The 16,228-nt window shown below is 32.4% G+C and overlaps 1 protein-coding gene across 4 annotated transcripts; it reads left to right on the forward strand.

The window, feature by feature from the left end:
- Window positions 8,564-14,010, forward strand: LOC105158465 (probable methyltransferase PMT3). Of its 4 annotated transcripts, none has more exons than XM_011075233.2 (8): window positions 8,564-8,876; window positions 10,394-10,775; window positions 10,886-11,050; window positions 11,162-11,344; window positions 11,529-12,123; window positions 12,709-12,821; window positions 12,974-13,194; window positions 13,399-14,010. In XM_011075233.2, the coding sequence occupies exons 2-8, from the start codon at window positions 10,506-10,508 to the stop codon at window positions 13,718-13,720; spliced, it is 1,869 nt and encodes a 622-aa protein (XP_011073535.1). In that variant the 5' UTR covers window positions 8,564-8,876; window positions 10,394-10,505; the 3' UTR covers window positions 13,721-14,010. The 4 variants fall into 4 exon arrangements, with proteins under 4 accessions (XP_011073535.1, XP_011073536.1, XP_011073537.1 ...); XM_011075234.2 differs by having other exon boundaries at window positions 10,343-10,775; window positions 13,399-13,720; XM_011075235.2 differs by having other exon boundaries at window positions 8,564-8,761; window positions 10,343-10,775; window positions 13,399-13,720.

Below are 16,228 nucleotides of genomic sequence, written 5' to 3' on the forward strand. Positions count from 1 at the left end.
TGAGCTCAACAGAAACCTGCACACCAAATCATGATTTTTAGAGAGGTTGATCCAAAAACTAGATAATATTAATCACATAATCATTGCCTAATACAATTACATATATAAAACACATTGAGAAATGCTACAACCTTCTTTGCTCCAATAATAGCACTGGGTTCAAAAGAGCAGCAATAGTTAAGCTCTTCTTGGTGCCCACGGGCAGGCTTCCCCCAAACCATCGAATAGCAACCAACAAGTAAAATAACTTTAAACTCAATAAAATTCCAACACATTACTGCAATATTTCAACTAACAGGACCGATCACATGTCGGAATCACACATGGCATACTCAGTAAGTATCAGAATTCTTACAACCAGAAGAAAAAAATAATTAAAATGATACATTACATCAAACTGAAAAATAGCAAATGCACCAAACTAATGCATTGTCCACTAAGTTAAAGTGGTTTTCATCAAAAAGCTCATCAACCACCAGATTAAAGATTGAATAGGGCACACTTAGCAGTAGTTTAGAGACCGTGGTGACTTGAATAATTTTATTTTTTTTAATTAAATTATTATGCCACCGCGGTGGCTTGTTTTTTTTATTTTTTTTATTTTTAAAATATGTCTGATTGCGGTGAAATGTAAAAAAAAAATTACGAAAATTGTGGCACCGCGTTTTTAAAGCGCGGTGCCACTTATTTTTTTATTACTTCCACATTCACATTAAATCTCTAAATTTTTTTGCATATTTTTTAAATAATTTCACCGCCACAATGGCTAGTATTAAAAAAACAAAAAAAAAAGAAAACCCCTTCCACACTTACAAATGTCGATTAATGACACCACTGCACCAATTCTTTGTGAAGTCAAAAATATCTTTTAGGATAAAATAACTAACTTATCCAACTTTTCAAAATTTATATTAATTGATAAATTATTTTTTTTCTTTCTTTCTTTTTATTAATATAATGTACTGATTATATGTTTCTCTTATTTATAATATGTTTTAAAGTGTGAAAAATTACTTATTATATATACATAAAACGATGTGCCACAACAACTAATATCTATAAACAAATCCCTTTGCTTCACCCAGAGTTCAAACAGAATTACAACCAGGAGCAAAAGGACTCGGTAAATCCAAGAACAACCCAACAATTGCAGCATCTACAGGTATTTACTCATGTACAAACATCCTCGAATACACATAAATATTGTTTAGCAAACAAAGTTGTTGATGAATCCTCTACATAATAGCCCCTAAGGTTTGTTAAAACTGGCAGGATAGTGGTGTCAATGTGGATTAAGACCGATGGATTCAACCCAACTCAAATAATTTTATATTAAGATGGGTTTATTACAATTTATAATGGGTTGCTATAGGTGAGGTCCAAATAAAATTATATTTCATAAGGGTTGATATGATTTTTAATGGGCCGAATATGAACTTTCAATGGGCTTAATATGGATTGATTATCCGTTCAACCCATAAAATAAGAGTAAAAATAATTAAAATAAAATAAAAGATGATGCATTTTTTTAAAAAAATTATTGCAAATTTGAAGCTGAACCCATTACATTTATATAAAAATTGAGAGAAATACCAACATCCACATTATAATAATTATTTGAATTATATAATAGTAATAATGAAAGATCCATTAAACCCATAATCGAACAATATTTTTATCTCCTATAATTATATAAGTTCCTAATTAAATCCATAGTTGATAGAACAAGACTTATATATTATTTTACGAATGGAGATGCTAATTGTTTTATTGACAATAATATTTAATTATAATTTTAATGGTAAATAATTCGTTATTTTGTTCTCTAAATAATTTTTTATATTTTTATTTTTGACATAAAAACTTCAACTTGTTGATTGTACTATCAAACTTCTAGATACTTTTAATTCCTACAGCAACTTCAAAAATTTTGTATTTATATTTTGTATTTTTTATTCTTTTAATGTATTTTTATATATTATTTTTTATTATCATATAATTATGATATCATTAGTTCGACCATGGTTCACCCTATAGATGAACCAGTTATTCTAGATCCAGTCCATTTTTTTTTATTCAATCAACAATTTTGGGTTTTAAAATTTTGATGTGCATGGTCATTGTTAGAAATAAAGTATAATATAAGTTAGTCGTATTATATTATAAATAGTAGCAGACCTCTTTTTATAGTCCAGATATCACCCTTTATTCTTTTCATAAGGTAAAATTTTTTTGGACCTTTAGAATTCAAATTAATAAAGCAGTTCCCAGTAATCCACCCGGACCAATTTAGAATGCTTTCCATTCTGGACCTTTTCATTTGAACCCATTTCGCACCCTGCCTATTTAGACCCAATTGAAATCCAACCCATTTGCCTATTTGTCGTCCTTACTAGTTATTAAGTTTACCCGGAGTCATTAGAAACAAGAATTGTACTTAAGTGAGGGATGAGGAAATTCATTAGAAACAAGAATTGTACTTAAGTGAGGGATGAGGAAATTCATTAGAAACAAGAAAATTTTACCTCGTCAATTCTTTTCACAATTTTTCAATTTTTTAACTAAAAAATTAAAAATCTCGGGATTACATGACAAAAAGACAAAAAACCTCTTCAATAAAAGTAAAACGGACATTGCAGCAGGATCCACGTGGGGAAGCAGATAGAGATGTTGGCAAGCAGATTCACGAGCTAAAGGAATGGAGCGAGTTGGTAGCTCACAACAGAAATTCACGATATTGAATATATTGTTAAACACATTCTTCTTAATGTGCATGGCATCAAGGTTGTGTCGAATCAGATTCGTTCTCTAGTATGAAAGATCCAAAAGATGTTTTTTTTCGTCTACTTGTGGTCGGATCATAGCCTTAAGGGAGTGCCAACGGTTGTTCAACTGTAGGACTGAAGTCTACAACCCAATCAGATCTGCTCTCCTGTCAGTCCCCAGACGTGCAACTTTATATCCCATCCGATTTTTTGTGAAAGCTTTCTTGTTCCTTCTGTATGGATGGTCCTCGGGAAGAAACTGTTTGTGGCAGTCAAAGTAACACGTTTTCCTACCATGCTGCAGATGGAATGCCCATGTCATCTATACAAACTGGACACCCCATAATACCCACGATACTCTATCCAGACACCACCCCATAAGCGGGTAGGTCGTTCACAGTCCACATCAACGGGTCGCATAATGAATGTTTAGTTCGTGGCATTGTCGTACGTTCGCACACCCACATGCCAAAATTGCAACAGCTTCTCGATCAACGGCTCTAAGTACACATTGATCACATGCTTCAGAGTAGAAGGGTTAGGGATCACCATCATAAAAAATACATACTCAAAACTCATGCACATATTTAGGAAAAATTGTACGGTGTAAGTATAACGGGTCAACATGAATAAATATAACGGTATTGCTCGTGCCGCGCAAACCCATCTATGCAAAGGCCCAGCCGAACATTATGCGGTTCTTCTGTAAAATCAAGATATATCTGGTCAAAATGCCTCCAAACCTCTACATTGGACGAATGACACATGGAACCCTCTTCCGTCTGATATGTTGCATGTTACGTCATGTGCTCCGCAGTTGCTCTCGAAGTATACAACCTCTGCAGACAAGGAATAAGCGGTAGGTACCTAAGAACTACATAGGGGACTTCTTGCAACAGGGGTCTCGCTCCCTAGTCGACTTGTACCTAGTGCCTCCATAAAACTTGTAGTATTCCAAATCGACGATCTTCTAGTACAACATGTAGCCATTTTTACATGCATCAATCTTTTCAACGGGTTAACACGAATCCCTTATCAAATTCTTCGTACTATAGTAATCTCTTAACAGGATGTAATCGAGAGGCAATATATTATTAGCCCAGTGCGATATTTGATCATATGTTCGTTCAGAAATATGACCCTCGGCTTTGATAGCCACTAAACCAGCAACTGACGCCAAATGAGGTTGGGTACAACCACTCCACAACGGCTGATCAGCAGGGTACAGTACATCATAAAAATGGTCTGACAACCCTAACACATAATCATAGGGTCCCCCGCCGTGCCACGAACTAGGACCGACCTCAGTAGGAAAGGACCTCGTACCATTATCACACACACCATCCTGGTAAGAAGAAAAATAACGCGGTCTGGCTGCACCAAAAATCATCCTCTGTTCCCAATCCATCTGTTATTCATCATCCCAATGGGAATTACCCTCCTCCTGAGCAGCTGGAGTTTGCTCTTCCTGTAGTAGAGGGGCAGTCACAGCATCAAAGTACTCCTACACCCTCTCTTCGCCATGTGAAATTTAATTAGAATATCTTGGCATAAACCCTCGCATACATTGGTGATGATTGACATCATCAGGTGTTCTAACGTTTCGTTTTTGCACTTCCGGGACGGACACCTAATTTTGTCTCTATCCATATGTCCACGCTGATACTTGGCCCATTCTATTAAAGTTTTAACCACATCCTCCAGTGTAATACCTACTCTCCCCTGGCGGTTTTTATCATACATTTATCTCCATATCACAACATATTCACACATATATATAATTATATTTCGACCTATAAATTTATAAATATTACGTTACACTAATAATACATAACATATAAGATCAAAGAATCATAAAACTAAAATAATTAAATTACAATCAACTAACTAAAAGGGTTAAAGTTGTTACCTAGTCAACCAACTCAAGATATCAACAGTTGTCGATCCAAAATTAAGCAATTCTACCTGATCAAGTGTATATGCTCGAAAATTAGAGAGATATTGGGAGTATGTGTGGTTAATAATCAATTCTACAAAAAATAAAATGAAATAAAAATAATGTGCAACACACATATATATAAGCTAAAGTGTACCGACTTTTGTAACAACTTTTGGAGCGAAAAATATAGTCGTTATAAGGTCCACATTTGGAACGGCTTTAGTAATACACATGAACAAAAAAAAAAAAAAAACTATCCGTATTGTTATGGCCTTTGTAACACATGTTTTACATAGAATTTGACCCAGTTTTTTATGAGGTACTTGTAATGGCTAACCTTCTTTTCACAGACCGTTACAAAGTTAAACAGCCGTTCCAAAAACTATAAAAAACTAGTAATGGCCGAAAATTATTATCGGTCTTTGTAATGGTTAGTTACACTTACACATTTGGAACGGCTTTACATACATGTCGTGGAACGGCTATCATAAGAAGAAATGCCGTTGTGACGGCCGTTTATTTGTAATGGCATTAGGAATATATATGTATTTAGCAACGGCTTCTGTAATGGTTTTGGCCGTTATAAAAAAGTGAAATAGTTATTGGCTCCGCCATAACGTCATCAAAATTTATCCGTTACAAACTTGTAATAAAGGTTGTGGGTAACGACAGTTCCAAAACCTCGTTACAAATCCCACATTTTTTTATAGTGGTTGATGAAAAGGTGAGAAAGATAAAAAAAATACTTTAATAATATCTTTTTGAATAGTGATAATTTTGTCAATATAGTAAAAGATGTACAATACATCTATACTAATACAAAAAAATAAAGGCCCTCTCACTAACAAACGGTGCTCAGTGACATCGTTGCACTAATTTTTAAGTATGATAATTATATCCCTAATTAGATAATTTTAAAAATAAATTGTAATTATATTTTTTTTCTACAAAAAGACTCCACGTTATTTTAACACCGCTACATCAATTTTTTTGTTGTATCAATAATAACTTAAGTTGATTTTCTTTTGTTTATTTCTTTTCTTTTTTTTTGAAATATAATTTATTGATTTATATATTTTATTCTTATCTTCTATACTAGTAGAAAAACGAAAGACCCTCATGCTCACAAATAAAGGTTAGTGGCACCTCTGCACCAATTCTTAAATATGACAATTATAACCCTAGTTCGATAATTTTAAAAATGAATTGTAATTAATTTTTTTAAAAAAAAAAAAAAAGTGACTGCACATCATTTTAACGATACTATTCAAATTCTTTCATTGTATCGATAATATCTTATGTTGATTTCTTATGTTTCTTTCTCTTCTTTTTTCTTTTTTTTTAAATGTGATTGTTGATTTATATATTCTATTTTTATCTATAATATATTTTAAAATATAAAATATTATTTATTATATGTACATAAGAACGGCGTGACATAATAACAAAGAATATATATATATATATATAATAAAACAGATATTACTAAGAATTGACATGACATCTACAACAAACTTTTATCTCTCATACCGATATATATATTTCTGTTCATTTTTTATTTATTAAACTGAGACAAATATTATAAATATTAAATATAATTTTTAAAATATAAATAATTTATATATAATTATACCAAATTTGGACAATCCAATTATCCCTTAAAACAAATATTGGACCCAAAGAGTGAAAAATCAGCATCCTATGGACTTGGGCTAAAGATCTTTTGGGCTACAAAGAAACTTCGGCCCAATAATCTGCAATAGACCCAAAAGCGTGTCGGCACACGAGTAACAGCTCACCGACAGTGTAATTTACTTTGCCGAAGCGTCTTTTTCCATGACACCGCGTGACACCCATTATTTCATTCAATTTATTAATTAATTTTTCTTATTATAAAATTTAATTACTTCTACCTATTAACTTATAATAATTAAAAAAATATATTTGGTATTTTATTTGATTTAGAAATTAAAATTATTATCGAATCTTACTACATGTCCAAAAATTACGCAATCCGTGATATAACAAGTACATGCTTTTTTTTTTTTTTGGGGTATAATGTGACCTAATTAATACAAAATATAAAGATAAATTACAAATATTTTTTTAGAATTTATATTTGTCCGACAAAGACCCATTTCGTGACAACCTATTGCAGGAGGTATCTGTTAGGCGGCAGTTGATTCAATGGTGCATTTATAATTTTTCACACGATCAAAAATATTTATAATTATAACAAATTTCGAGAGAGCTATTGAAATTTACCTAAAATATAAAGATAAAAAATGTAACTCAATTAATAATTTAATTGAATCGCACTAAAAATATGTGTATCGTGCAATGACTTATGGCGACATAATTAAGGTTGTCATAAGACGAAGAGGTGTTTGTAAAAACTTTTATTTGTGGTGGAAAAAGATTGTAATTTTAGCTGTAATAAAAGTTGATAATATTTTAAGAACAAAAAGTGAAAATAAATCGATCTGATAAAGAAGAGATACAAATTTCGGATCGTAAATATTCTTTTCAACTTATTTTTAATAAAATACTGATAAACACTTAAAATAACTTTTTAAAAAAATTTCTTAAATACTAAGTCATGACAATGTCATTATCAGAGTTTATATCATGTTGATGGGACATGATGGAGCCAATTTAATTTTTTTTTTTTTTGACAATTTGATAAAGATACAACCATATGAAAAACATGTAGTTGCAATTTTTTTAAAAAAGAAATTATATTTTTTATTAGAATAAATTACGACGAGTTTTTCTTAAAATTTTGGTATAATTACGAAAACTTTTTTTATTATTTAAAAAATTATAAATATTTCTCTAATATTTTATAAAATTATATAATTTTTGGATGAAAGTCAGGAACTGTCAATTTTATCCTTATTATTTAAAAAGATAAGTAATTGTAAAAAGATCGAATGCGGTGGATGCAATTTTTTTAAGAATTATAAAAAAATTATCCATGTAGTCCATGAAAAGTTTCATAAAATTTTTAAAACTAAGTAAAATAATAATTCATAGTCCATAAACGCATTTTGGTCAGTTCACCATAAAAAATGGATCAAAAATCTAATGAAAACTAATGGATCGGACTAATTGTTAGGCGGTCGTTAAGATGAGGAGGGTATTGATAATTTTTTATATAACAAAAGTGTATTTATAATTATGTTGAATCTCAAAAGAGCTCGTTGTAATTTACTCTTTTTATTATGTATATAGTCGTAATCTTTTTTTTTTTTTGGCTAAAAGATATATATATATATATATATATTTTTGGAAGCTTTAAATTAAATGATTATGAAATATATAAGAGTCATTTATATTAAAAATAGTTTTTATTGGATAGTCGTCAGTCAAGAAAAATATGACTTGTTCTTATGGTTAATATCATGGTGAAGAGTCGCAATGACTATAAATCGGTATTTCTATAAGTGAAAATAAAATATTAGTCATAACTAAAAATTAGAGCATATTTTTTGTCTCATGTAAACCATAACAAATATTATTTATTACCAATCGAAACTTAAGTTTTCGTATTGATGTTATTTGATTGTGATAAATAATATTAATTTATCATGATTTTTAAGTCGTGACAATTTATACTGTATAAAATAATTCACTCTTTTTTGAAAAATAAAAATAAATTAACTGAAAAAATTATGTACCAAAATATAAACCAAATATCTTAAAGAATAAATATTTGATTAAAATAATCATTATTAAATTTTACTTATTACCTTTCAATAATTAAACAAGAAATTCAAAATAAATGTTTTATAAAAAAAAAAAAAAGAGTTTCATGTCTTTCCCCTCCAAATATAGGATAAAACACGCACTTACACGCAGTAAAATCTCAGGAATCAGAGACGAGATCTAACCCCCTCTCCCACATTTATTTCTCTCTCTCTCTCTCTCTCTCTCTCTCTGTCTCTGTCTCTCTCTACTCCCTGAGATTTACAAGTACTTCCAATTCTAGAATACAGCGCACAGCAGCTTAGCTCTATCGCTCACTTTTCGCCCTCAGCCTCAAGCCACTGAGCAAGTAAAATCTTGGATCATTCTTAATTTCGCAAGTTCCTTGTTGCATTTGCAGTTTTATTACTGTAATCGTTCCATTCAATCTAATTAAGATCTGCCCAGATCGACGTTTGAAATCAGTGAGCATCTCGGACTCTGATCTGATTAGTATTTTACAGTGCCTTTATGTTTGATTTGCAAATTTGGTTTCCCTTTTTTGTTGATTTGCTTTCTTGGAGTGCTAAGTTTATGACTTTTTTGTTTTCTTGGAGTCCTGAGTTTATGACTTTTTTGCTTTTCTTGGAGTGCTAAATTTATGACTTTTTTGCTTTTTCTTGCAATGTTTTTATGTCGGTTTCTTTGATTTGTGCTTCTTGTTAATGCATGTGTAGTGAATGTGAGGATTTTGGAGGGTTTGGTTTTGTGGATCTGCCTTCATGGAGTTGTTGTTTGAGTAAATTTATGGAAGAAGATTGCTTTCTGTTGCTTTCAGTAATTTGGGAATTTGATATGGATTTGACTTTTGATGTGTTTAATGTAACAGAAAAATTAGTAAAGGTGAAACTGATGTGGTGTCTGGTTCTCAAAGTGAGAATGATGGATGAAATTAGGATTTATAAGAAGCCAAACTCAGTATCAACAACTGATTTGGAGTGTGGGCTTCCATCAAACACCATGTTACTTAGTCTGATTCATAACTTTCAATGGATTGTTGTAGTTGTCCTTGATTTCTACGGATTCAGTTATATTTGGCCATCATGTGCCTAGGACACGAGTAGGTAACTTATTTGAAGAGATTACAATTGATAACAATCTAAAAAATTTATTCCAACAATTCTTCACACTGCTGCAAATTCTTTTGGAGCTAATTATGAATCTAGTTGCTAGAGGATCACATTCCATTCAGTTAAATTTGTTGGTGTTGTTTGATAGTCCCTTTAAAAGTTGTTCCTTTGTTCTTGATGATAGTCCACAGGATCTTCCTATGTCGTAGTGTAATTATTTCAACCACACTTGGCATAAATGGGTGAGAAATTCATAACATAACTGCAGCAATTCTTGGTAGAAATTGGTGTTATTTTGTAGATTCTTTTAGAAAAAATAGTAAAGTTCGAAAGCCAATTGTTTCCAGAATCTGTTAAGCATTCAGCTAAGTTTACTTTGGAAGCATTTTAGCTATATACGTCCACTATACTTCTACCAACTTTGTTTTTGGTTTCTCTTATACAGATTTCTTGCTTTGACTAAACCTATCAAAATTAGAATTGATAGAGGAAATGACAGAGTGGGGCTGTTCTCTTTCTTTACCTGCCATTTGATTTGCCAGCATTATTGTTGTAAACTGTGTGACATGGCTATCTATTAGCCTTCTAGGACTTTGAATGTATATGTTAATTATGACCTTTCAGTAAACTTATCTAAAAGAACAGAAAGAAGAGGATGATTCTTTTCTTTTTCTACTCTGTGAATCATGTTGGGTACTTGAAATATTTTACTTATAGTGTTTTTTCTGGCCTTCTTTTTTATGGCTTCTTACACAGATAATGCTTATTGAATCCAATGTACTTCAGGATTTATCCTTATTTATTTTCTGTTGATTTAACAGGTTGCTTCACAATCTAACTTTGGCCTAAATCATCTTGTTTGTGGTTCTCAGTTAACAAGACTCCAGGATCTCAATAATGAGATCATCTTTTTGAACCATAACGTCAAAAGTTTGAGGTGGTAGGAGAAGCAGAAGCTTTTCCAAGTGTGTTGGATCTGAATAAATGACGAGGGGACGATCAGATGGACCACAGAAGAAGCGGTTGTTGACTTCTGTGGGTGTTTTGGCTGTATTTCTTGTTTTTCTGTATGTCTACTTTGGCTCTAAGAATGCTGGGGAGTCTGCTCTGGAGTATGGCAGCAGGTCTTTGAGAAAATTAGGATCATCTTATCTGGGTGGAGATGAAGATTCTGATCTTGGTAAGCAAGATGATGCTTCGATCAAGCTTTCTCTCGATGAAGGAGAGGATGCTATCACCCCGAAGAGCTTTCCAGTAAGTACTTCCACTATTTGTAGGAATAAAAGAACCAGCCCCTACCTTTGTGCTTTCTTTCCTATGATTCTATTTGATGGGATTTATTAATCATCCTGTTCAATTGTAAGGTCTGTGATGATCGCCATTCAGAGCTGATCCCGTGTCTGGACAGAAATCTTATTTATCAAATGAGATTGAAATTAGATCTATCTGTGATGGAACACTATGAAAGGCACTGCCCATTACCTGAAAGGCGGTACAATTGTTTGATTCCCCCTCCTCCAGGATACAAGGTGAGGGTCTCAAACTTTAGGTTATGCAGTTGATTTTAGTCTGCAGACTTTCGCATTCTCACTTGTTCCTATAATTTATTCATATTATTCTTTCTGTTTTGGAAACTGCAGATCCCAATCAAGTGGCCAAAAAGTAGAGATGAAGTTTGGAAAGCAAACATTCCTCACACTCACCTTGCACATGAGAAGTCTGACCAGAACTGGATGGTTGTTAAAGGAGATAAGATTCATTTTCCTGGAGGAGGCACCCACTTTCACTATGGAGCAGATAAATACATTGCTTCTATTGCAAATGTAAGTTTCTGGCTGTGAAGTATCAGCAATTGCATGCTTAACCTGATTGAGTAAATTATTTGTTCCTCTTATTGATTTAAGATAATTTCCCTGCATCAATGACTGTTTTTTTTTAAATTTTGACTTCTGGCCTAAGATAATAAAACCCATCGTCTGGTCCTGATTATACTTTTTCTTTTTGCAGATGCTTAACTTTTCCAATGATAACTTGAACAATGAAGGACGATTGCGCACAGTTTTCGATGTTGGTTGTGGTGTTGCAAGTTTCGGAGGTTACCTACTTTCTTCTGATATCATTGCAATGTCTCTAGCACCTAACGATGTGCATCAGAACCAGATCCAATTTGCTCTGGAAAGAGGAATTCCTGCATATCTCGGTGTTCTTGGTACAAAGAGACTTCCTTATCCAAGCAGGTCTTTTGAATTTGCTCACTGTTCTCGTTGTAGAATTGATTGGCTGCAGAGGGATGGGATCCTTCTTCTTGAGTTGGATAGGGTGCTTAGACCTGGAGGCTATTTTGCTTACTCGTCTCCTGAAGCTTATGCTCAGGATGAAGAGGATCTAAGAATATGGAGGGAGATGAGTGCACTTGTGGAACGTATGTGCTGGAGAATTGCTTCGAAAAGAAACCAAACTGTCATTTGGCAAAAGCCTTTAACAAACGACTGTTATTTGGAAAGAGAACCTGGGACTCAGCCACCACTCTGTCGATCTGATGATGATCCTGATGCAGTTTGGGGTGTACAAATGGAGGCATGCATTACGCCTTATTCTGACCGTAAGCATCTCATTACCTTATATGTTACAAAAACTTCATTTCTTGGATTAAATCCTAGCTAGGGAAAATTCTGGAATGTAAATAGATGGTTTATTTTTGTTGCTTCCAAATGGTAAGATGAATGATTCAGATTCTGTTCTCTCCATATCAAATTGGGTGTCTTAGACCTTGGAGTTTCTGGAGGAAAAAGGTTGAGCAGATTACCTATTTTCTCCTCTTGCATGTTTAACCCTTGATGGATGGGTTCAAAATGAGTCGGAGATGAAGTCGAATAACTCCTAATTTGCTTTTAGGGGCCTTTAAGAGTTCTCTTTATAGTCAGCAGTTTATGTAGGTTGGTAAATCTGGTATTTTGCTAATGTTATTCGTGTTCCTAGTTGAGAAAGAAAAGAATATGTTTAGTCCACCATGCATTGCATTAAAGAATATGTTTAGTCCACCATGCATTGCATTTCATGAGCTAATAATTTAGAATGTAGGTCATCTAATGCTTATCAAGACTCGTGTCGCATTGTGTTTGCCTGTCAAAAGTTCTTCAGGTATGACTTCAATTTCATTCTCTAATATTTTTGTTCTCATCATCAGATGATCACAAAACAAAAGGTAGTGGATTGGCTCCATGGCCTGCCCGATTAACTACTCCTCCCCCACGTCTTGCTGATTTTGGCTATTCGAGTGAAATGTTCGAAAAAGATCAGGTAATTTGGGAGTATACTCATACATATAGTCTTTCATTTTCTTTCTTCTTTTTCCTGCTTCCCCTTTAAACCCCTGCTTGCTTATCCTTTGCATATGCAGACAAAATGGACAAAAAGTTAATTCTTAACTTTGTACTAACTGTTTCAAATAGGAACTTTGGAGACGGAGAGTCGACCAATACTGGAGTCTCTTAAGCCCAAAGATATCATCTGACACTCTAAGAAACGTCATGGATATGAAGGCAAATTTGGGATCATTCGCTGCTGCCTTGAAGGATAAGGATGTTTGGGTGATGAATGTTGTACCTGAAGACGGACCGAAAACACTAAAGATTGTCTATGACAGAGGCTTGATCGGCACTGTTCATAACTGGTACGCCAATAATTACTGCAACGGCCAAACTCTATATTGGTTTCGCCATTCTGGCTTAGTAGCCTTTAAGCTATTGAATATTGTTCTAAATCTCTCCGGGGTGATTGCTAGCTCCTTCTGAAAGATCCCAAGATTTAGTCTATGAGCTATTGTGTGCTCAATAACTTAGCAACTTAATGTGTTCTGACATCGAATTGAATACAGGTGTGAATCCTTCTCGACATACCCCAGAACCTATGATTTGCTCCACGCATGGACCGTGTTTTCCGACATTGAAAAGAAAGGATGCAGCGGCGAGGATCTGCTTCTCGAAATGGACCGTATCCTCAGGCCTACAGGGTTTGCTATCATCCGGGATCGACAACCAGTGATCGACTTTGTAAAGAAGTATTTAGCCGCATTGCACTGGGAAGTAGTCGCAACGGCTGATTCCAATTCGGAAACCGGCCAGGATGGAGATGAAGTGGTGCTCATCATTCAAAAGAAGCTCTGGCTGACAAGTGAGAGCTTCAGAGGTACAGAGTAGACTACTGAGTAGAACTCCACTGGTTGATTTACTTATGTGCCCCTATTTTGATTTATTTCAACCTTTTCTTGGGGTCTAAGAAGAATATCCCAAGAGTTGAGGGGGGGAATGTCATCATTTTGTAGACGACAGAGTGATGTTTTATCCTTTTTCTTTTTCCTCATGTCTTTGTTTTCTTTTTCGTTTTTGCTTTTTTTTTTTAAAATTATAGACTATTTTTAATTATAGGCTATTCATAACTGTTTGATATTATAAATTCATGTGGGAATCATAGCTCTGCCTCTCCAAAATGTCTTATCACTGTTAGGGTTAATTGCACTTTGCACCCTCGAATTATACCTTATGTCTTATCACTCTTAGTTAAATGTATCATTTAGCTCCTTATTCAAATGTATACATATTTATTGCATAATTTCTTTATAGCAACTTGCAATCGTTCTTCATTAGAGAAAAAAGATATATAGTTTAGTTATAATATAGGGAAAAAAAAAAAGTAAATTACTTGGGGGTTCGTTGGTTCAAGTGAGGGGAAAAGGACAGTGAAAGGGGAGAGGGAGGGAGTGGGAAAGAAAAATAGTTTTTCTTCAAGTTGTTTGGTATAATTGAAACAGAAGTAAGTCTTTTGTAAATAATATATATATATATATATATATTTTTTTGTCTTTTCATTTTATACTTTACTTTTCCGCTCAATTTTCATCGATAAAAAAATTGAACTTTGGAGGGATTTTATATACTTCGAGTTCTACTTTTCTTTCATCTCTTTTCCTAATCAAACACCAAATTATCTATATTTTTTTTATTTTTATTTATCTTATACTCTCACTTTTCACTGCAACCAAACATGCTCCTAGTAGAAAAGACTAACAAATATTTAATATAAAAATTATTCTGAATTTTTCATCTTAAGATTGAGTCATTAACTATTTAATTTAAGTAAATAGATATTTTTAAGGGGAAAAAAATGAGATATCTTATTTTTGGATAATTATTACTAAAAATATTGAGGAAAGGTAAATTTGCTTTTTCCTGTAAATGTGTCAAAGATTTTGTTAATTATAAATTTGTAGAATTCTTTTTAAAAATATATCTGAATTAATGTAGGTATGCTAATTTTTTAAAGAGCCAAAACTCGTGTACTGATTAGTTGAAACACAATAAAAATTAATTTTTTTCATAACTGTTCTGTATTTACTATAATAATTTGTTACTTTATTTTAACTTAAATTGCTACGTTACTAATTACTTTTCCATATTTTTAATTAAAAAAATAATTTTTGTTTCTAGTTAAGAAATAATTTGGTACCGAATTATGGTAAAAGATACTCAAAATTCATTTGAAATAGAATATATCTACGCGATTGTAATTTCATCCAAAAATTAATTCTACGAAGGTAAGTGTTATATTTCGTTAATTTAGAAATTTAAATGTGGCATAATGTATAGTTAATTATTAAGAGATTTCTTCATAAGTAATTATATATAATTTTCTATTTTTTATGTTCGGGTGAGTTTGTAAATGTTTTAAAATATATTATGATATGTTTGATAATTTAAAAAAAAATAATGAGAATATAAGATGTAATTAGGAGCTTTTAAATTTTTTTGCATTTTAGGTATACATTTTATCAGTAATATCTTATAAGTTATTCCGACACAATTATTTTGAATTATTTGGTAACATGAAACCAGACAGATATTTTGGGTCCATCACAGGTGTGTCATTGTTTGATTTTTCTGGCCTCTAACATCATTCAGTTTAAGAACATTCCCAGAATCCAAGTTCCCACATGAGTACTATGCGCCTCCCCACATGCTAGACCATCACCAGCTCTCTCTCTCTCTCTCTCTTCTCTCTCTTCTTTTTAAGTTAGGTCAAGTGGTGTTTAAAATAGGGACAATTTTGTATAATTACATATAAATTTTTTATATTTTGAAAATTATATTTAATATTCATGAGGTCTGTTTTCGTCTAATAAAAAAGTTCCTTCATTAATCAAAATTTATCGAATTTGCTGATATTAACAAAAATAAAAAGATAAAAGTTTATATTGACCCCTATTGACTTATTATTGAATTATTGTGATTTGCGGGTCAAATAAATCTTTTTATGACATAATTATTATCATACATCTTCACATGTTAATGGATGTGATGAGGTATATTTTCATCGTTTTAATGGTAGTTTAGTTAGAAAAAAATTGTTCGACCTACAATAAGCCTGTAATAACTCAATCTAGAGTAAATTTTTCAGTTTTCATTCACTTTTATTCATAATATCAACAAAGTCAGCGGATTTTTATTAACGGAATGACCTGTTTATCAGAAGGAAGCAAACCAGGTACGAAATGTAATTTTTCAAACCACAGATTGTTTACGTATGAACGACAAACCTCAGGAGAAGAGAATGTAATTATCCCCTTAAAATAAGTACTTATAAGCTTATTCATGAAAATAAATATGAAATAGTGTGTTAGGCTTACAGCTTCTAGTTTTCAATTGCTTAAA

The sequence above is a fragment of the Sesamum indicum genome, linkage group LG3 (assembly GCF_000512975.1).
Source record: "Sesamum indicum cultivar Zhongzhi No. 13 linkage group LG3, S_indicum_v1.0, whole genome shotgun sequence".
NCBI lineage: Eukaryota > Viridiplantae > Streptophyta > Magnoliopsida > Lamiales > Pedaliaceae > Sesamum > Sesamum indicum.

Excerpts from the sequence above, each read along its gene's own strand:
- LOC105158465 (XM_011075233.2), top strand. The coding sequence starts at position 10,506 with ATGACGAGGGGACGATCAGATGGACCACAGAAGAAGCGGTTGTTGACT. Across the intron at positions 11,051-11,161 it reads CCCCTCCTCCAGGATACAAG|ATCCCAATCAAGTGGCCAAA; the intron begins GTGAGGGTCTCA and ends TGGAAACTGCAG. Across the intron at positions 12,822-12,973 it reads AAATGTTCGAAAAAGATCAG|GAACTTTGGAGACGGAGAGT; the intron begins GTAATTTGGGAG and ends TGTTTCAAATAG.